At 45.8% G+C, this 22,776-nt stretch overlaps 1 protein-coding gene across 2 annotated transcripts in view; it reads right to left on the reverse strand.

The window, feature by feature from the left end:
• DCAF1 (DDB1 and CUL4 associated factor 1) overlaps positions 1 to 22,155 on the reverse strand; it is a 108,105-nt gene extending 85,950 nt beyond the window's left edge. The window contains exons 1-3 of one of the 2 annotated variants that reach the window (XM_084634643.1): positions 22,052 to 22,155; positions 12,518 to 12,635; positions 4,380 to 4,456 (exon numbers count right to left, since the gene is read on the reverse strand). In XM_084634643.1, coding sequence (XP_084490769.1) covers positions 4,380 to 4,456; positions 12,518 to 12,627 — 187 coding nt within the window. In that variant the 5' untranslated portion in view covers positions 12,628 to 12,635; positions 22,052 to 22,155. The remainder of the gene's footprint in view (positions 1 to 4,379; positions 4,457 to 12,517; positions 12,636 to 22,051) is intronic. The other variant, XM_084634644.1, reaches the window with a different exon arrangement.
• Positions 22,156 to 22,776: the final 621 nt, after the last annotated feature.

Below are 22,776 nucleotides of genomic sequence, written 5' to 3' on the forward strand. Positions count from 1 at the left end.
TCTCGTTACTGAATGCATCCGATGAAGTGAGCTGTAGCTCACGAAAGCTTATGCTCAAATAAATTTGTTAGTCGCTAAGGTACCACAAGTACTCCTTTTCTTTCTGCGAATACAGACTAACACGGCTGCTACTCTGAAACCTATGATTCCTCATGTAAGTCGTCTTTTGTGTAAGATTGATCCTGCTAATTGGGGTGTATGAGGGTGCATGAGATTCAGACTGCAATCTCTAACCCAGGGGTCAGCAACCTTTCAGAAGTGGTGTGCTGAGTCTTCATTTATTCACTCTAATTTAAGGTTTAGTGTGCCGGTAATATATTTTAACGTTTTTAGAAGGTCTCTCTCTCTAAGTCTATATTATATAATTAAACTATTGTTGTATGTAAAGTAAACAAGGTTTTTAAAATGTTTAAGCAGCTTCATTTAAAATAAAATTAAAATGCAGATCTTATCAGTTTAGTGCAGTGGTTCTTAACCGGGGGTGTGAGATGCCCTTTCTGGGGGTGCGAGACAGGTGAGATTTTTTTAGAAGGTAAATCATCGAAAACACAAATTAAGCACAGGCACATAAATACAACTACTTTGTTTCATCAAACCTATGTATTTATTAACATTATACATGTTTTAACGATTACTGTAATATACAAAGTTTTTAAGTTTTCAAGTTTTTCAGTTAATTGCACTGTAATTTTTTATAAGGGCTTCAGAGCGCTGGGCCCAGGCCAGGAGCAGAACCCTGGGCTGGCTGCCTGTACCCCAAGCCAGCAGGAGGGCTGAGCAGGGCCGGAGGCCCTGACCTGGGTTGGCAGGGGGCCAGGTGGCTGGAACCCCAGACCAGCAGTGAGGTGAGCGGGGCCGGCGACTGGTATGCCAGGCCAGCAGCAGGCTGAGTGGGGCCAATGGGCAGGACCCTGGCTGGTAAGGGGCCAGCGGCTGGAGCCCCAGACCATCAGTGGGCTGAGCTCGGTGGCGGACAGAACTCCGGACCGGCAGCAGCTCACCCGCTGCCGGTGTGGAGTTCCGCTGGCTCCTGTCAGCTGGGGTCCCAGCCGCCAGCCCTGCTCAGCCCGCTGCCAGCCAGGGGTTCCGTTCACCCAAGCCGACTGCAGGCTGAGCAGGGCTGCGGGCCGGGATCCCGGCTGGCAAGGGGCCAGCGGCCAGAACCCCAGACCAGCAACGGGCTGAGTGGCTCAGCCTGCTGACGGTCTGGGGTTCCATCCGCCGGCTCCTGGTCACTGGCCCCGCTCAGCCTGCTGCCAGCCTGGAGTTCCATTCACCCAGGCTAGCAGCAGGCTGAGCGGGGCCGGCAGCCAGGACCCAGCTGGCAGCAGCGTGCTAGTAAAAATCGGTACGTGTGCCGCAGGTTGCCGACCCCTGCTCTAACCTCTTCCAAATTGGAAATCTGGAGAACCAGGCCAGGTCTACATTGAAAATTTAGAGCAACAGAGGTAAAGGATCTGGAAAAAGAGTTAAACAGTGAGATGGGAAAATCTGCAGATGATACAAAACTACTCAAGATAGTTAAGTCCAAAGCAAACTGTGAAGAGTTCCAAAGTGATCTCACAAAACTGGGTGACTGGGCAACAAAATGGCAGATGATATTCAATGTTGATAAATGTAAAGTAATTCACATTGGAAAACATAAACCCAACTGTACATACTACATGATGGGATCTAAATTAGCTGTTACCACTCAAGAAAGAAATCTTGGAGTCATTGTGGATAGTTCTCAGGAAACATCCACTCACGTGCAGGAGCAGTCAAAAAAGCTAACAGAATGTTGGGAATCATTAGGAAAGGGATAGATAATAAGACAGAAAAGATCATATTGCCTCTATATAAATCCATGGTATACCCTCATCTTGAATATTGCGTGCAGATCTGGTTGCCCCATCTCAAAAAGATATATTGGAATTAGAAAAGGTACAGAAAAGGGCAAAAAAAATTATTAGGGGTATGGAACAGCTTCCATATGAGAAGAGATTTAAAAAACTAGAATTTTTCAGCTTGGAAAAGTAACGAAAAAGGAGGAATATGATAGAGGTCTATAAAATCATGACTGGTGTGGAAAAAGTAAATAAGTATTAGTCTCATAAATAAGTCTCATAACACAAAACTCAGTCCCTGGAAAAATCATGGAGCAGGTCCTCAAAGAATCAATCCTGAAGCACTTGCATGAGAGGAAAGTGATCAGGAACAGCCAGCATGGATTCACCAAGGGAAGGTCATGCCTGACTAATCTAATCGCCTTTTATGATGAGATTACTGGTTCTGTGGATGAAGGGAAAGCAGTGGATGTATTGTTTCTTGACTTTAGCAAAGCTTTTGACACGGTCTCCCATAGTATTCTTGTCAGCAAGTTAAGGAAGTATGGGCTGGATGAATGCACTATAAGGTGGGTAGAAAGCTGGCTAAATTGTCGGGCTCAACGGGTAGTGATCAATGGCTCCATGTCTAGTTGGCAGCCGGTATCCAGTGGAGTGCCCCAGGGGTCGGTCCTGGGGCCGGTTTTATTCAATATCTTCATAAATGATCTGGAGGATGGTGTGGATTGCACTCTCAGCAAATTTGCGGATGATACTAAACTGGGAGGAGTGGTAGATACGCTGGAGGGGAGGGATAGGATACAGAAGGACCTAGACAAATTGGAGGATTGGGCCAAAAGGAATCTGATGAGGTTCAATAAGGATAAGTGCAGGGTCCTGCACTTAGGACGGAAGAACCCAATGCACAGCTACAGACTAGGGACCGAATGGCTAGGCAGCAGTTCTGCAGAAAAGGACCTAGGGGTGACAGTGGACGAGAAGCTGGATATGAGTCAGCAGTGTGCCCTTGTTGCCAAGAAGGCCAATGGCATTTTGGGATGTATAAGTAGGGGCATAGCGAGCAGATCGAGGGACGTGATCGTTCCCCTCTATTCGACATTGGTGAGGCCTCATCTGGAGTACTGTGTCCAGTTTTGGGCCCCACACTTCAAGAAGGATGTGGATAAATTGGAGAGAGTCCAGCGAAGGGCAACAAAAATGATTAGGGGACTGGAACACATGAGTTATGAGGAGAGGCTGAGGGAGCTGGGATTGTTTAGCCTGCAGAAGAGAAGAATGAGGGGGGATTTGATAGCTGCTTTCAACTACCTGAAAGGGGGTTCCAAAGAGGATGGCTCTAGACTGTTCTCAATGGTAGCAGATGACAGAACGAGGAGTAATGGTCTCAAGTTGCAGTGGGGGAGGTTTAGATTGGATATTAGGAAAAACTTTTTCACTAAGAGGGTGGTGAAACACTGGAATGCGTTACCTAGGGAGGTGGTAGAATCTCCTTCCTTAGAGGTTTTTAAGGTCAGGCTTGACAAAGCCCTGGCTGGGATGATTTAACTGGGAATTGGTCCTGCTTTGAGCAGGGGGTTGGACTAGATGACCTTCTGGGGTCCCTTCCAACCCTGATATTCTATGATTCTATGATTCTATGAAAAACTAGGTGTCACCAAATGAAATTAATAGGCAGCAGGTTTAAAACAAACAAAAGGAAGTATTTCTTCAAACAACACAGTCAACCTGAGGAACTCTTTGCCAGAGGATGTTGTGAAGGCCAATACTATAACAGGGTTCAAAAAAGAACTAGGTAAGTTCATGGAGGATAGGTCCATCAATGGCTATTAGCCAGGATAGGCAGGGATGCAAAACCATGCTCTGTTTGCCAGAAGCTGGTAATGGATGACAGGGGATGGATTACTTATCCTGTTCAATCCCTCTGACGCATGTGGCATTGACCACAGTTGGAAGACAGGAAGCTGGGCTACATGGACCATTGGTCTGACCCAGTATGGCCGTCCTGTGTTCTTATGTTCTCATGAGCTCTGGTGCTCAGCGGTATGAAAAACAGAGACCACTGTGCTCCATGGCTATGTCAACCTAACCCTCAGTGTAAACACAGCTAGGTCAATGGAATAATGCTTCTATCAACTTAGTTACCATCGCTCAGGGAGGTGGTGTATTTACAGCGATGGAAAAACACTTTACATTGCTGTAGGCTGCGTCTACACTATGGGGGTATGCCTACATAGCTACAGCAGTGTAGCTATGCTGCTATCATACTTGTAGTATAGACAGGGCCCAAGACAAGGATCTCCAAATTAGTCCCCACATCAACATCCAAAAAAGCCATTCAAAATTGTGCCTGGAGCCTAGACCTCTTACAGTCAGAAATGCCAAGTGACAAAACTATAAAACAAGGTTAGTAAGCTGAGTAGTGATGCCAGGACTTAACCAGCAGTGAGGACCTTCAGGCTAGTCTTTTGGGTATATTTTAAACATATGAATGACTAATTTTCTCCTGAAACAGAGTGGGGTCACACACAAGGCATTGTGTTTACCAGGCCTTACCAGGGTGTCTGTCATCAAACGGGTCCGGATCCCCCTTGCGGTATTCTTCAGTCTCCTTCTCAATTAATTCAGACATTCTAGGGAGGGAGTAAAAATCAAATAAACACGCCACATGCATTTTCTTTCCCCAGTGGACAGCTCCTAAACAGTCTATTTGCCAAAATGCTATAAACAGCCCATCAAGTCACATTCAAACTGTACTCTGTGAACCACCAGAAGATTCCAGGCATCCAGGCATCCACTGGATACATATAAGAGCAAGTTAGAGAGGACGCCTGTCCCTCCCAAAACAGTGATCACCTATCAATGTTCTAATGATATGTTAGCATGCTATACTAAAGTAGCTTGTCTGCTTCTCTTTGCTGAGTCCCAGCAATGGAGAGAAAGCACTTTTTCCTCCTCTGAAAGAGGCAGTGCATCCAGCTGAACTGCTTCAATGCTATGCATAAGGTGAAGACACAAAGAGAAAAACCATCCTGCCGTCACTCTACCTCAGAACTCTGGCACTGATGGCCTACAAGATATCAGATAGGAAACTCCTGCCCATTCTAGCCTCCCCTGCACAGCATTTCAGATTGCTTTTTGCCTCCCTGACATATAGATGAGCCACTGCAATTCATAGGGCTTTATTATTTTTGCTCCGGGGGTTGTGGGAGGGGGTTGGAGGGAGGGTTAAAGAGGAGGGAATTTCTCACCACCACATACTCTACTACAAGAGGTAAAGGTGACTAAATGTCACATGAGAAGGCTTTCCACCCGGTCCCTGCTCAGTCTGTTGGCATAGGGGGCATACCCTGATTTCTTCCCCCTCCTCAACCACCTGAAATAACACTGAGGGATCTAACTCTTCTCAATTCCTCAGACAATTAGTCAACAGTTGTGGGGCTGGAGTAAGGAAGGACTCAAGCAATCCCCCCTACCACGCCATTGGAGCCCTACCACACCATTGGAGCCTTACCCCAGACTAACTGCTCATCTGTACCAGGCAGGAGAGTTGTGGGAGCAGCTTTAAAGCTGTGCATTCCCCTTGCCTGAGCCATGACATTAAAGCTATAGGCAAAATTCCAGACGTAATGACTAGCAGCCTGAACAGTTATAAGAAATCCTATGTTCCTGCTCCTCTAGGAAGAGCAGAAGAGGTGCCTGAGAATGGGAAATGCTAAGTCATTAGAGAGACTGATCGTTATTTTACATATGAAGGAAGATCAACACATTTTCTGGCTTTAAATGCTCCCCTAACTGTATCTATTTTTCTGAGGTTTTCCAGCAGAAGGATACATGGATTAGGATAAAGTCAAGATCTGAAATTCAAAGCCTTCAGCAAATTCATCTTATTCCCATGGTGTCTTTCCTTCCCCCCTCAATTTAGGTCTCACTGAGGCAGCTACAGAGTCTGCCTACACCTCCTTGTCAGGATTTTGATATTTCAGGTGCTGATGATGAGCCCATGGTCTATTACAGGTTAGGCAAGGCCACTCAAGCAGCTACGTTCATTCCTAGAGGAGCAAATGCACTTTTCTTTTCCTGGGGATTTCCTCTAGACTGTGCTGCAGGATTCCACTCTGTTGCCATCACTTTTCAGTATATATCGGATGCTTCTGAGGAAGAGCAGAAAGGAGCAAAAGCATCTGTTGCATTCCTTCATCATGAACTGCACTGATTTGCCAAATCTGGGCATGTTTTACAATATTAACAATAGTTTAATATTGTAATCAGTAATGAGCCGGGAAATCCCTTGTCTTGCCAGAGACAATTAACTTTCACAAGACTCTTTGCCCTGTGGGGTTCCAATATTTCATGTTTGTCAGCCTGATTTTGAAGAGACGTAAACTGCATCTTGCACTAAAAGGTTGCCGAATTTGGGCTGTGGTGGATTTCTAGCAACAGCAAGTTGTAAAATTGGGTGCACCTTTATATGGAACATCCTACTATCAACTCTAACAATTTTTCCTTGGGACTTAACAGCTTGAGAGCGCCTGCTGAGCACAGAGACCATGGGGAGGAATAGGAGGAGATGTGATCTGAGAAGTCAGGTCTATGGGTTTGTCTACACCTAATCCGCAACAGCACCACCACTGTAGCACTTCAGAGAAGACTCTTATCTATGCTGACAGGAGGGTTTCTCATACCCCTGAGCAACACAGTTATACAGACCTAATTTCCTAGTGTAGACCAGGCCATAGACTAGCTAGGCCTTTCTAGGGACGTAAATAGGGTTTAAAAATAGTAACTGTTTAACCTATTAAAATTCTACCAGTTAAACGGTTAACCGTTACAGCGTTCACATAGGCATGCATGACAGTGGCCTGAAAGAGTTCTTGTCTTACCCACAACCATTCTCCAAGAAAGTCTGATTTTCCTCCTTCTCCCAACTAGAAAATGCCTTGAGTGTTTAGTCCCATTTTTCCTTTTTGGTTCGATAAATCAAATTTTGATTGGTGGCTCTGCCAACCCTTAACTGAAGAAGTGGGAGTGGTGAATAATTAAGAGTTTCCCTTCCCCTGCTTCCCAAGTGCTTAGTTCAATAGGTGTTGTTAAAAAAAACACCCTCACAAGTGGCATAAGCTATGTCAGTGGGAGAAGCTCTCCTGCCAACGTAGTGCTGTGTATACTAGGGCTTATGTTGGTGTAACTTATGTCGCTCGGGGGTGTAATATTTACACCCCTGAATGACGTACGTTTTGCCGATACAGGCGGCAGTGTAGACTAAGCCTTAGAGTAGTCTCAGGGCTGCTTTATCTTTCCCTGATAACAGCAGCCCCCAGGGCCCTTTCCTCTAGCCCAGGACCATGGTAGTAGTGTGCTGCAGCTACCCCTCGCACCACAATATGCCCCATTCTAAGTGGGTGAGGATACAGCCAGGACGAGGGGTACAGAGCTACTGGCTTTACACCATCTAGGCATCCCCTTATGTAAGGGGTTTGAGAATCTGGCCCATAGTAGGTACAGAACTGGTCCATATGAGCTACACGCAGACCTTGAATGAATGCTGTTGCATCTTCTCATATCTAAGTATTCTAGAAATACTTGCTGATCGATGTTGCCTTATAATCAGCCTCTTCACTTGTATTGTGTTTGTACCTTCTGACACTCTGGGATATATGAGCCTATTTGGAAACATGATTTTATATGCAGCCTGTCACTCTGTGAATCACTGACTACTTTAATTTACTGTCATTTAATTTTACTGTCCCATTTGTAATAGTTACCACAGATTACAATGAAGCCTTGACACCATGAGAGTTTGCCTATAGCTGACAAATTTTTTTCAGAGCATTTCTCATGATGCTTCAGTACAGCCTTCAACACCACACTTTGGTGTGTGAAAATGTCTGCACATTTCATGCAGTTTTGCCCCTGGAAGATTTCCTCTATGTCAACTCGGAAGGAGGAAGGAAGCAGAAAGATGTCACTCACTGACCAGCACGACCACAAGTTCCTCTGTCTTAGAGTCTACAACAATATATAAAGGAGTCAGATGTGCCTTGAAACATCACCGAGCACAATCAATCTTTGTGGGGAGCATCTTATATCCAGAGCAGAGACACCCCAAAAGACTCCCTTAAATCTAGGCAGAAGCCAGTCTGGAGCACTTCTATGTTCTGTCCTCAAAGCAGATCATGGAGTAAAGCTATGCTGCTGAGCTTCTGAAAGTTGGGACTCTGTTATTGCTTTCTACAGCAATGTAAATTCAGCTACCGCTCGGTCAAATGGATCCTCTTCACCAGTTGCCTTAAAGTGATCTCTGTATCGGCCTGAAGCCAAAAATGTCAACATGCCAGATCTGTACTGAGCTTTGGCATCACTTTCACAAAAACAAAGAGCAAGAGCCAGCTGCTCTCCAAAATCACTCTGCTGAAGCTACCAACTCCGAACAGCACTACAGGGAAACCTCTGGAAACCACCCTCCCAAAAGGCTCAGTGTCTGCAGACTAACTTGGAGGAGCTTGTTCGCAGCAGTGTATGCTCATGGAGTTAGTCGAGTCCAGCAGAGAATCAGTGAGGCTGCCTTGCAGGGAGCTGAGATCCATTAGAGCGGTCTGCACAGTAAAAGTACTCTTTGTGGTAAGTTCCAATAGTCAGTCTGTTCAGTGAAAGATGTGCTGTCAACACCAAGATCCTCACAACCATTCACTCCAAACATCAGCGTAATCCAGGGGTTCTCAAACTGGCAGTCGGGATGATTTTGGAGAGTGCTGGGGACAACTTCCTGGTACAAGTGCTGGAGGAACCGAGTAGGGGCCGTGCTCCTTTTGCCCTGCTGCTTACAAACAGGGAAGAATTGACAGGGGAAGTAGAAGTGGGTGGCAACCTAGGCAGCAGTGACCATGAGATGGTTGAGTTCAGGATCCTGAAAAAAGGAAGAAAGAAGAATAGCAAAATACAGACCTTGGACTTCAGAAAAGCAGACTTAGACTCCCTTAGGGAACTGATAGGCAGGATCCCCTGGGAGGCTAATATGCAGGGGCAAGGAGTCCAGGAGAGCTGGCTGTATTTTAAAGAAGCCTGATTGAGGGCGCAGGAACAAGCCACCCCGAAGTGCAGAAAGAACAACAAATATGGCAGGTGACCAGCCTGGCTTAACAGTGCAATCTTCGGTGAGCTTAAACTCAAAAAGGAAGCTTACAAGAAGTGGAAATTTGGACAGATGACTAGGGAGGACTATAAAAATATTGCTAGAGTATGCAGGGGTGTAATCAGGAAGGCCACGGTACAATTGGAGTTGCAACTAGCAAGGGATGTAAAAAGGTAACATGAAGGGTTTCTACAGGTATGTTAGCAACAACAAGGTCAGGGAAAGTGTGGGACCCTTACTGAATGGGGGAGGCAACATAGTGACAGATGATGTGGAAAAAGCTGAAGTACTCAACGCTTTTTTTGTCTCCGTCTTCAGAGACAAGGGCAGCTCCCAGACTGCTGCAATGGGCAACACAGCATGGGGAGTAGGTGAGCAGCCCTCAGTGGTGAAAGAACAGGTTAAGGACTATTTAGAAAAGCTGGACGTGCACAAGTCCCTGGGTCCAGATCTAATGCATCCAAGGGAGCTGGCTGATGTGATTGCAGAGCCACTGGCCATTATCTTTGAAAATTCCTGACAATCAGAGGAGGTCCCAGATGATTGGAAAAAGGAAAATATAGTGCCCATATTTAAAAAAAGGGAAAAAAAAGAACCCGGGGAACTATAGACCAGTCAGCCTCACTTCAGTCCCCAGCAAAATCATGGAGCAGGTCCTCAACGAATCTATTTTGAAGCACTTGGAGGAGAGGAAGGTGATCAGGAACAGTCAACATGGATTCACCAAGGGCAAGTCATGCTGGACCAACCTGATTGCCTTCTATGATGAGATAACTGTCTCTGTGGATATAGGGAAAGCAGTGAATGTGATATATCTTGACTTTAGCAAAGCTTTTGATACGGTCTCCCACAGTATTTTTGACAACAAGTTAAAAAAGTATGGATTGGATGAATGGACTATAGGGTGGATAGAAAGCTGGCTAGATTGTTGGTCTCAACGGGTAGTGATCAACGGCTCCTTGTTTAGTTGGCAGCCGATATCAAGTGGAGTGCCCCAGGAGTCGGTCCTGGAGCTGGTTTTGTTCCACATCTTTATTAATGATCTGGATGATGGGATTAACTGCACCCTCAGCAAGTTCGCACATGACACTAAGATGGGGGGAGAGGTAGATATGATGGAGGGTAGGGATAGGGTCCAGAGTGACCTAGACAAATTGGAGGATTGGGCCAAAAGAAATCTGATGAGGTTCAACAAGGACAAGTGCAGAGTTCTGCACTTAGGAAGGAAGAATCCCATGCACCGCTACAAGCTGGGGACTGACTGGCTAAGCAGCAGTCTACACAAAAGGACCTGGGGATTACAGTGGACGAGAAGCTGGATATCAGTCAGCAGCGTGCCCTTGTTGCCAAGAAGGCCAACGGCATATTGGGCTGTATTAGTAAGAGCATTGCCAGCAGATTGAGGGAAGTGATTATTCTCCTCTATTCTGCACTCGTGAGGCTACACCTGGAGTACTGCGTCCAGTTTTGGTCCCCTCACTATAGAATGGATGTGGACAAATTGGAGAGAGTCAAGCGGAGAGCAACAAAAATGATTAGGGGGCTGGGGCACATGACTTATGAGGAGGGACTGAAGGACTGAGGGAACTGGGATTGTTTAGTCTGCAGAAGAGAAGAGTGAGGGGGGATTTGATAGCAGCCTTCAATTACCTGAAGGGGGATTCCAAAGAGGATGGAGCTCGGCTGTTCTCAGTGGTGGCAAATGACAGAACAAGCAGCAGTGGTCTCAAGTTGCAGTGGGGGAGGTCTAGGTTGGGTATTAGGAAACACTATTTCACTAGGAGGGTGGTGAAGCACTGGAATGGGTTACCTAGGGAGGTGGTGGAATCTCCATCATTAGAGGTTTTTAAGGCCCAGCTTGACAAAGTCTTGGCTGGGATGATTTAGTTAGTGCTGGTCCTGCTTTGAGCAGGGGATTAGACTAGATGACTTCCTGAGGTCTCTTCCAATCCTAATATTCTATGATTCTATGACCTCTCAGGGGGTAGCGAGATTATTACATGGTGGGTCACGAGCTGTCAACTCAACCCGAAACCCACTTTGCCTCCACCATTTATAATGGTGTTAAATATATAAAAACGTATTTTTAATTTATAAGTAGGGGTCACACTGAGGCTTGCTATGTGAAAGGGCCCACCCGTAAAAAAGTTTGAGAACCACTGGAATCAGCCTCAGCATCTGCAAGACAGTGTTGGTGCTTCTATCCTCTCTACCAAACATATGTAATCAGTGTACCATGCTGAGTCCTATAAGCAGAATCGGGGGAAACTCTGAGGATAACTAACTTTGACAGAGATGATAAGAGGACACAGAGACCAAATACTTCTCCGGAGCAGCAGGAATGCAAGACTGCTCTGAACGATATGACCTCCCCTCCACACACCCCAGATATATAGAATTTTTTTAAGTGGACTAGGACAACTGGATATGTCTGAGGTTCTTGGACAGGAATCCTCAAGGGCCAAGATAGATGCTATCCTATTGTTTCAAACTCTTAATATTTTGCACATCTGGTAATATCTGGTGTTTTTCTTAAAAGCTCTGGAAAGCAAGAGAACAGGAGGTCTTGGCTTACAGTTAAAAAAGGAATAAGTTTCTAGCCCTTGTGGTTGCAGGGAAAAGCCTAAAATCACGAACTGAATGTACCCGAAGTCCCAGGAAACCAGAAAACAAATAATAAAAGCCCTCAATGTGTTTTTTTTAACATCTCATGATTTTTTTTAAAAAAAACTTGATATTTTGGGGGCTAACTCGTGATTTTTAAAGGCCTGAAAATGGTAATACTGCTGTCCATTCAACGAGTACCATTCTGCTCTTGCCCCCTATTTTTCATGAGTTAGTGAAGATGTGGAAGACACCTCATATCTCTCTCCTCCTACCCTGAGTTACTTGAGGCAATCAGTGCTACTACCTCTTCCCACCAAAACAAGAGCTTTAGTCAAGGCAGCAATGGTCAGGGGAAAGAGCACCTCTTCACACATACAACATATGACCAGCATCCTAGCCACAAAGTGCCACTGGTTCCCTGTTCATTAGAGGATCCTGCTAAAGGAGGGAGGGAAACCACTGCTCATTTTCAAAACTCTCCACTGGAATTGGCAAGCCAACCTCACACACTTTCTCTGTCTACTCACGTCATTTCATCTTATGTGAGTCTCTCACAATCTGAGCACTGTTACTGAGAGACTCTCTGTAACTCCAGCCAGATGGAATAAACTTGTAACTCTCCACCTCAGACTATGTTTTACAAGCGTCAGCAGCAGATCTACCTTTTCTCCCTTGTCTAACTCTCAGATAGTAGAAGAACAAGAGAAACATTAAGTGTATTAAACTCAAATATTTTGGAGACAGTTTATATAAAATCTATACAAAGTAACACCATACTGTTTTGACAAGAACTGTGAAGTATTGCACATTCCTCAATTTTTAGGCCAAAAAGAATGTAAGCTACCAATAACTGATCAGCTACTTTAACAACTTCAAGTATAAGTCACCATATGCCAAAAGCTGCTGTCATGTCTCAGAGGTATTTGCATTTCAAAGCTTACTTAACAGAGCTTACCTGGTGAGGATAGGGACCATGTCTTGCCCACTGCCATGTTCTTTCTCCCATTGCTCCAGCAAAGCAGTGAGTTCAGCCTTGGAGTCCACATGCCCAGACCCTGACGTCATGGCTTAGCCTAAGTGAGATGGGAAGAAAAAAAATAAAGTAAGATTAACTAGGTAATTGTCCCACTCAGTTATGTTGACTCCTCAAAAAGAGTAAAAAATCAGGGTTTAAAAATCCGCTTGGCAGCGGCAAGCAAACTTTAGCTGAAAGGCAGGGAGGCGGCTAAACCATCAAATTCTACAGAATTTGACATAAAAAAAAGCAGAGGGCTGTCTTTCATCCCTCAGGTATATAAACAAATGCAAGTCTACTTTGCAAACCCAAATCTGGACTGGTGCATGCAAATCCTTAACTGTGATGGGTAATAGCCACAAGTGTGTCCAAAATCAGAGGATTTTTTGCAGGTTAACATATGTCTCCACAGGCAGACTGCTCCTGTCCCTTTGCTATTACACCTAGTTTTACCCAAGAAACTGCAAAGCAAAGCTGACAAGATTCTGAACAGTTTCATTGCTCCTGTTCAACACCCTCTGGGCATCAGGGAAAGTGACAAGAATCATATTCACTTTAGATTGCTGCTGCTGTCCTACAAGATTTAAAGTAGCAGCAGAGGGAGGCACTGACAGTTGTTCACAGTGGACTAAAGACAAAAAGAGGTTCAGGGAAAGGATCTCTACCACTCTGCCCCTTCAAGTCAGGTGGCTCTAGTGAGAAAGAGGAAGAGACAGAGACAGACACATGTTCTCCTTTCCAACAGCTTCATGGGAGGAAACAAGAAAGCAATAACTTCAAGATTATTAGACGCCTACTTAGTGCAAACCAGAGGTTGATACAAAAGATTTGCCCCTATGAAGGCTTCAGGTACAATATTAGACTTTATACCAAGGTGCAGTTGCCCCTGGACCTCACTAAGGGTACCATCTCTCATCTTATGCATTCGTCTCCAGCTAGCAAATGTCAAAACATTTTCAAGCCTTGTAAAAATGCACCTAAACCACTGATGGTTCATAACGCTGGGGATGGCTCAATACACAGCCACACTCTTTTTGCCCTCACTTTCTAACCTAATAAGTCTTGGATTACTAGGAAGGCAGACTACAGCCTTTCGTGGCATGGTTGCAGGACACTGAGAAGATCTCAAGGGAGCTGTACCCAGGCCTAATCTACAGAGATGGTCACCATGATGTGTGACTTTTAAGGGTGAAAGAGAAGGAAAGTGATTACAAAAGACTTTCTCTCTCCTTCAAATATATTTTAAGACTTCCAGTATTCGATAGGTAACAGATGCCAGTGCTATCAAATCAACAATGATTAAACAACAGAACATAGACAGAACTTTGCTGAGCCATTTACAATGCAGACGCCTAAAAGGAGAACACACACACGGTGCCCATTCCACTTCCTCAAATATACATTACAGAAAGTCAATTGAGGGGAAGAACATGCAGCAAACCACAGTTTAGTCCATATTACAGATAATGCAGGTTAGCTAGAAGTTCAGAATGTCAACTGCCAGTATTTTAAATCAAATGGACCATTGGGCACCTCCAACTGGCCTGGAATTTTTCTCGAGAACAGAATGAAGTAAGTTCTATTACTCACAGACTCCTGTCTCATAGGTCCTTTTGAGTTTAATGTATTTTGATTGGTTAGCTTATTAGACACAAGGCAACAATCAAATGGGAAACTAGTCATGCATGAAACTGGCAGGACTCTCAGGACAGGTCTACACTTAAAACTGTACATCGGTGCAGTGGTTAGGTTGATATAACTACATTGTTCAGGGGGGTGAAAAATTCGTAGTTATACTGATAGATCTGGCCACAGGAATACCACACAGACCCAAAGACAGTGGAAGATTAAACTCACAATTACAAAATCCCCAGTCAAAGGTTATTTGCTGTATATATTATGGTAGCTCCTTGGGGCACCATTGTGCTAGGTACCGTACAAGAGTTAGTATCTGCTAGTGGATGTCCCAAACAAGCATAAAGAAAAGGGGACATACCACATTTCAAATGACTGTATTAATTTTCTTCTTATCCTTTTTATTATGTGGAGCATTCATTCAACACATTAAGTTAGGCTGGGAGGTTTTAATGTAAACATGCAGATCGCTTGAGGGAGGCTCTCTTTTAAGACTGCACAAAATGAAACATACTAGAAAAGAACTCTGGTCCAAACACATGAAAATTTAGATGAACAGCAGGACTCAGCGTATAACAGATACATACTAGCCAGAGGCAGATATAAAAGATACTCTCCTTCCCCTCAAAGGGTCCTGGCACAGTGGCCTTTCTAGGAAAGTCAGCTCTTGGCTCCGGAGAGGAAAGACAGGCTGGACTTCCCACCAGGACTCTAATGCTGGATCCCACTTTAGGACAGTTCCCTCTCCTCTAAAACAACTCTAACTGGCCTTGGCAGATATTTAGTAAATATACAATCCTTCCTGATAGTTTCCCTGCTCACTCACTGACCTCACTAGCTACTGATGAATGCATTTTCAAGTCTTTGCACATTACAAATAAGAATTTCAGTCCATTACTTCCACAGAAGAACTATCTTTTTTACTACTGGGAATGCAAAGTGCTGGGCTTGTAATTGCATCCAATCTTTTCAGTCATCCCCACCCCAGTACTGTACTCCGGGGATACGAAGGCACTAAGTGACTCCCACAAGGCCTTCCCAGTCCCTATGTCATTGATTCACTATAACTGTGAAGAGCAGTTTACACTTCATTTTGGAGCCCTTCCCTGTCAGCCACAGTAGTTCCAGCTGGAACAGAAAAAAGATTGCTCTAGAAATACTGGCAACAGATCAGCAAAGCTCAAGCTCAAACTCAAAGCTCAAGTCTGGAAGTAGTAAGAATGTACATTATTCACCCTAACCTACTAGACCAGGCCTGCACAACATATGGCCCCTGGGCGGCATGTGGCCCGCGTGGGCTCACTGTGCAGCCTGTGGGGCATGAGTAGATGGGCTCTCTGTGTGGCCCACGGGGAGTGGGGGGGGGAAAAGCCAACAGCTGGCTGGCTGACTGGCCGGCCAGCGGGTGGGCGGGGTGGTGAAGAGGCCAGTGGCAGGCTGGGGAGTGAGGGGGAGCCAGCGGCAGGGGCAGCGGCAGAAGGTAAGAGGCCAGCGGCGGGCAGACAGGTGAGCTGACGGTGGGGGGGAACAGGCGAGCCAGCAGCAGACAGGCAGGTGAGCTGGCAGGGCTGAGGAGGTGAATGGGGGGGTGAGGAGGCGAGAGTGGGGGAGGGATGACGAGCCGAGCGGCGAGCAGGTGAGCCGGCAGGGGGAGGGCTGAGGAGGCGAGTGGGCGGCAGGGGGATGACCAGCCGAGCGAGCGGACAGTAGCAGCAAGGCTTTATACTTGAAGCAGGGAGTGAGGAGGCGAGTGGCGAGTTGGTGGCCGGAGGGGGGCATCCATTTTCAGTATTTTAATTTTTGGTACTGCAGTGATTGACTGCTGTGTGCATTAATATAGTGACTCACTGGGTCTCTGAATGAGCGTTTATACTTGGGGTTGGCGGGGGGGGAGGCTAGCAGCAAGTCAGTGGCTGGAGGGGGGCAAGTCTCCCAGATTCAAAATCTGCAACTGTGTCCGTTGGTCCTTTTTGCTGCTTTTCTCTGGGCTGGGGGTTGTCCCAATGCTGCAAAGAGGGTGTTCCCAAAGGAAGGTGCTTGCTTCTAACCCCCCCACGGCCCTCAGTATGTCTGCTCTTCTCTAGTCAGCCCACTTGACAAGCTTGATCGTCCTTGGTCTGGCTCCCATCCCCTTTCCAAGGGTTGCAGCTGTCTGGAGGTGCCTGCCTTCCACGCCTTCCTCATTCACACCTCATTCATTCAACAGGGCAACTGATTACAAAATGGGGGGAAGATCTTATTCTACTTCTAGCAAAAAGACATTTTTCTTTTACCTTTATTATACTACCTTAGGGGCCCACTATAACATATTACCAAGGTTCAATACAAAGTCATATAAAAGTTATACAAAAATGCATAATGCAGAGATTTATCTACAACTGCATTGATTGACTGCTGTGGGCAGTAATACAGTGACCCCTGCATAGGGGTGTGATGGTGGGGCCGAGCAGGGAGGGAGTGGGTCCTATTTTACTGCTGTGATCTGGTCACCCTATGCACCCCTTTACAGGCTTCTACACACCGTCAGTGCCTTGCTAGTGTGCCATGTGCCGTGAGATATCTCTTCTCTTTGTGTGACTATGAGTGTTTCCCTTGTGTGTGAATTTATTCAACAAAATCTTGAGCTTCATAATGGATTTGATTTAATTGAAAAATTCTTAATCAAGTATCACACACACACCCCAACCTTCCTTTCAGCCCACAGATGTTTCAGCGGGGTGGCGCTGGGGAAGGAGGGTTTGTTTCAGCGGGGCGGGGTGGTGCTGGGAGGGGGGTTGTTTCGGCGGGGCAGAGGTGTTTCGGTTGGGCTGGGGGGTTTTGGCCCCCAGCTGTTTTCTTTGGAGTAATATGGCCCTCGCTGCTTTACGAGTTGTGCAGGCCTGTACTTGACATACAGCACTGCCATATAACTCAAGACATCTAGTGAAAAACCAGCAATCCCTACTTTTCCTAGAAAGTTGGATCATTACCTGGTTAAGTCATAATGCGGACTTAAATGCCAGAATTAGCCATACTCTAGTATATTCTTGAATTTTTTTCAATCTGCATACATGCACACAAGTTTAAACTTAACTCTTTATTCAAAGCATCTAATACATGCCACTTTTTAAAACTGTTATAAAAAAAAGTACATTCTAAGTTCCCACCCTATAGAACAAGTACTATACATCAGAAAAGACTTAGGCCTGGTCTACACTAGAAAATTAGGTCAGCATAATTACATCAATCAGATGTGCGAAAAATGCACATCCCTGATTTTGGACACACTTGTGGCTATTACCCATTCCCGCAGACCGAAAGGGAAGACAGAGTGCGCAGTACAAAAAACGCTGAAAGATGGCGCCAAATGTGGACGGAAGCACAGGGATTGCTGGGATACAAACCGATGCATCATGCAGCGTTGGGACAGGATTAGAATGCCCCGCACCCCTCGCCCCCTTCCCACAAGCCACAGAGCCAGAATGGGAAGAGGTGCTCTGTGGGATACCTGCCCATAATGCACCACTCCCAATGCCACTGTAAGCCACATCAGTGTGCTTGCAGCTGTCAGTGTGGACAGACTGCAGCGCTTTCCCTACTGCGCCAAAGGCGGGTTTAACTCAAAGCGCTCTACAGCTGCAAGTGTAGCCATGCCCTTAGTTAAGCAGACCTAAGTCCCCATGCAGACAGTGCTAGGTCGACTGAAGAATTCTTCTGCAGACCTAGCTACCACCTCTAGATGGGGGATTACCTATACCAACAGGAGAATCCCTCCCATCAGAGCAGGTAGTATCCACACTGAAGCTAGTGTAGTGTTTTAAGCGTAGACTTATAAGCACTAAGATTTACACAATGCTTGGATTCCAAAGGATTAACTGCAGAATTCCCAGCACACGCATTTTTACAGCACATGTATGGCACTGTTAGACACAGTACCCAAACCAATTCCTCCCAGAACTATGGTCACCTCATTCAAGTATTCTGTTTTAAATCAAAGGGGAAAGTTCAAGAGAAAGGGCAAGATCATAAACTGTGTAAATTGTAAGGTCATATCTACACTACCATATATGCCAGTATAATGCCAGCAAAACTTATGTTACCCAGGGGTGTGAAAAAAACCACCTCCCTGAGCAACATACGTATTGCTGGCATAAGTGGTAGTATGCACATCACCATGTCAGCGGGAGAGCTTCTGCCGCTCATTGAGGTGGTTTTATTCTGTCCATGGGACAGCTCTCTCCCCATCAGCATAGAGCCGCTTCATGAGTGATCTTAAAGCGGTGCAGCTGCTTCGGTACAGTTATGCTGCTCTAAGATCACTTGTGTAGATGTGGCCTAACTGTCGAGAAGTGCCCCTAGGCTACATGAGAGGATATTTATTAGAGCAGCCCGAATTCTCATCTTTTCCCTTGAACAAGCCAGTTGACAATTTCAATCCTAAATTGCTTTCCAGAAACTGACAGAACAGGGTTGCGTGATTTAATCATTAATTTAAACCACTTTTTTTAAATCAATATTTAAATCAGATTGAGGACTTGTGAAACTAATCTGAAAACTTGTGCTATTGCAACTACAGATTCAAATTTATAATGAACTAAATGATACATGAAGTTTATTTAATACCATTCCTGGCAGGGTACCTTATTTGAATTTTATGAAGCTGCTATACACAAAATATTGAAAATTATGGCCCTGATTCTGCTCACACTTAAATAGGCATGTAACTTTACAAACCTGAACAGTAACTGATTTCAGGGATATTCATGTGTTTAAATTTAAGGGTAAAGTTAAGAGCTAAAATGGTTTGTTTTTGTTTTTTATTAAAAACTTCTATATTAAATCATATCTACACCATGACACAACAGTTTAATCCACAGTGCAGATGGAGCCCTCTGCAACAGTTTTCCCGTCACTGTACGAGTGGCACCGCCTCAGTGGTAGTAGCTAGGTCAATGGAAGCAGTCTTCTGTTGGCCTAGCTGCATCTACATAAGTCATAAGGCAGGTATGGGATAGCTACAACACTCGGGTATGGATTTTTCACACCCCTGAGCACCACTGCCATGTCGACCAAAGTTTTAAGTCTTAGTGGCAAAAAAAATCTGTCACCTCAAAACAAAATCACTTCTGTTTTAACAATAAGTAGTTATTTAGACTTTCAATTTATTAGCAAAGTTATTGTGAATACAGGCCAAAATATTGAAGCCTAAAGTTAGGCTCCTACGCCCATATTTAAGCACTAAAGTTTGGATTTTCCAATGCACCTAAAGGACTTTGGGATCACAAGTTCCACTGACTTCTAATTGCAAATCCTGACAAAGTACAGTCTGGTCAAAATAGTTCAACTTTTTTGACCTGTGGAATTTCAATATACTGGAAGATGTCACTGGCTGCAAGAACAGTGCAGGACATTTGCTTATCAGTTTTGTGTTGTTCTCACAGTAAGGATGATAATGAAGCACTCAATTGGTTGTTTTCAGCATAGATAAGCATTGTAAATGTGAAACTTCTTAGAAAAAAAATTGTGTACAATCTGAAATTCTACTAACATCAGGAAACAAGTACAAAACATTCTTTTGGTAACTGAAAATTATAAAATGGGAAGTGGAAAACTAGAAACAAATTTTAAAGAAGTTACGATTTAAAATAAAAAGTTTACATAATCATTTGTATTGAACCTGTAGCAGAACCATAAATATTTAAATTCTGAAATAGACAAATGAGCTTACAACAAGATCTGTGTTCATCCAGCATGGATAGGGCCATACCACATTACAACAATTGCACTCTAATCTAGTTTAGACAATTGTGTTTAGAACTGTTCTCAAAGTCTCACTGTAGCCGAAGCCTAAAGCAGCATTACCAAACTATCATGAAAACCAGCCCACACATAGGGTTCATATTGGGAATTTGGCAATAGATCAGCATACCTATATGTTTTTTTTCTAGATGTTGTGTGCTTCAAATCATAATTTTGGGGTTTTTTAAAATAGGCCTTTACCTCTAATGGTTCAGAAGATATATTTCAAACAGTGAGTCCAAGGTAAACAGATCAGTTACATCTGCCTGAGCTTGCACAGAGCTTGAAACAGCTCCAAAAGCTGTGAACTATCCCACTCATATTAGAGGGGGTTAACACTGAAGCCTAATGATGATGATGTAAACATCAACACAAGCTAACTATTTTACTGCTGGCGAAAGTATATAAGAAAGGAAGAAAATCTTATGAAGCTGCACAATTTACTGTGAATTAAATTACATTGTGGTGGGATAAGTGGGCGGAGCTTAAAGAGCACCACCAATTATTTCCAGTTCAACTCCAACTAGACAAAACTCTATTTACCTGCACTTACTGCAAACATTCAATAATTATTTTTTAAAAACTATCAATATTTTACTTGCCTGTCAACAAAAGGAATGTTTACTCACTCACACGAGGAAGATTTTGTAAGGCCCGCCTAAAATATTAAATCATTCAGTTGTCTAGATTTAAGTTTCTAGGGAATAAAACTCAAAATAGTTGTTACCAAATCATGACAAAACTTTATTAAAACCCAGAAGAAAAAAAAAGCACAATGAAAAGGCCAAGCTCCAGTTTCAGCTGTCCCATTTCTCAGGCCATAGATTTCCAAATAAATTCCTACATACATAACTGAAAAGAACTATTCAGGACTTCTCTACAACTAAAAGTTATACTGCTTTAACTATGCCTGTACAATTAGAGCAGTACACACAGAGAGAGTGTGCAATATACTTATATGAGTGGATACACTTATACCAGTACAGCTTACTCCCATATGGGAAGAGGAATAAGCTAAATCAGTAGACATCTTTTATACTGGTACAACTGAGTCCACACTTGTACTGATTTAACTATTTTGGTACAAAAATCATACCCTTAACTGAAATAGTTAAAATTGATACAGAAACTGTGCAGACCAGGACTTAGATGCTCCAATGCCCACTACAAAACACAACTATACTTTCTGCAAAGAAAGACGGCATAATACTTAATCGGTTCCGCACACCCATCAGATAGCGAGGGGAAGAACGTGGTTGGAGAAGGTGAGTCTCCCCTTTGCCGGGGCTGGCATTCACATCCCCACCCAAAGCAGGCGGGGAGAAGATGAAGTATTAGGTGAGGGCAAGTGCTTCAGGGATACGTGGGGCACTACCACACACCCCATTAACAGGCCCAAGAAGGGGTGAGACATGAGGACACCTCGGCAAAAGGGGTGCAGGGGAAAGCAAGGCCCCCCACAACAGCAGGCGGGGAGACACCTCCCTCCCAGCAGATGGATAGGCTAAGTGCATGGGGGGGAGCTGAAACTCCACTAGCAGTCGGCAGAGAATCACCCTGGCCAGAGGCTGAGATGAAGCATCCCCCGCCCCCTCGTAGGGACTGGCGAGAGAAATAACACCTGCTCCACCCGGTGGGTGGGTGGGTGAGTGAGTGAGTGATGGGGGCGGGGGAAGGCTGTAGCCCCCTACAAGTGGGAGAGGGGAAGCCCCCACCTGACTAGGGGGAGGGGCAGTGACCCTGGTGAGGCGAAGCCTGACACACGGGCGAGAGCGGCGGCGCGGGGCAGGGGCAGGGGCAGGGGCGGGAAGTGAGACCCCACCCCACACACCCGTGTGTCTGTGGAAGCCGCCGCCGCCGCCGCCCCGGTGGTGGGGGAGCGAAATCAGGGAAGCCCGCGGCGGCGGCGGCAGGGACTGATTGGGGGCGACCCCGTGCGAGGCGGGAGGGGGAAGCCGAGCCCCCCCGGCCGGTGGCTGAGGTGAATGCCCCGGCGCCTGGGCAAAGGAGCGGCCTGTGGGGCCGCGCCGGGGGCCGCGCCGTGCCCGCTCCCCCCGGTACCTGCCCGATGCCCCGCTGGCTCCCCGCCGCTGCTCCCGGCCCCTGCGCTCGGCCCCGCACACACCGCGGCGGCGGCGATTGCTATGGCGGGCACACACTTTCCGCGTCACCGCGCTGCAGCGCCGTCACGGCGCGCGAAGGGAAGAAGCTCGCGCTCAGCCTCTAGGGAAACATAGTTCGAGATCAAACGACTCCAGCGCGCAGGCGTCTCTGCTCCATGGGCGGGAGGAGGCCCAAGGGAGGCTGGGAGTTGTAGTTCTCCGCGTGGCTGTAGGCTCTATTCGTCGTTTTCAGGGTGGGGGGACAGGAGTTACTGCCCCATACCACCCCAGTTCCCAACGAATGTGGCAGCGGCCTCCTCCTTCTGTGCCCATCCTAGGCCCCTGCCCACCGTGTACACAGTCCCCACAGTGCCCCCTCCACACTAGCATCCCAGCCCCTCTGCCTCCAGTGCCCAGCCAAATCCACCCACCAGGCAAAGTCCTGCACTTGTAAAACTGCACCCCTGCACAGAGGCTAGGCAGGTTCAGCATAGGAAGGAGTAAGGCAGGATTCCAAGCCAGGGCAGGAGAGCTAACAGATACCCTACAGTATATTCTGATAAATCCCTGCATCCCACCCCTCAGTGACCCAAGCCATGTGGAACAGCCTCCCAGAATTCAATAAGGCCAACCTCCCCGGCCCCATCATCACTCTTCCCTTTCCATTCCCCCTCCCCGGAGATC

This window comes from Lepidochelys olivacea (genome assembly GCF_965140295.1).
Source record: "Lepidochelys olivacea isolate rLepOli2 genome assembly, chromosome: 7".
NCBI lineage: Eukaryota > Metazoa > Chordata > Testudines > Cheloniidae > Lepidochelys > Lepidochelys olivacea.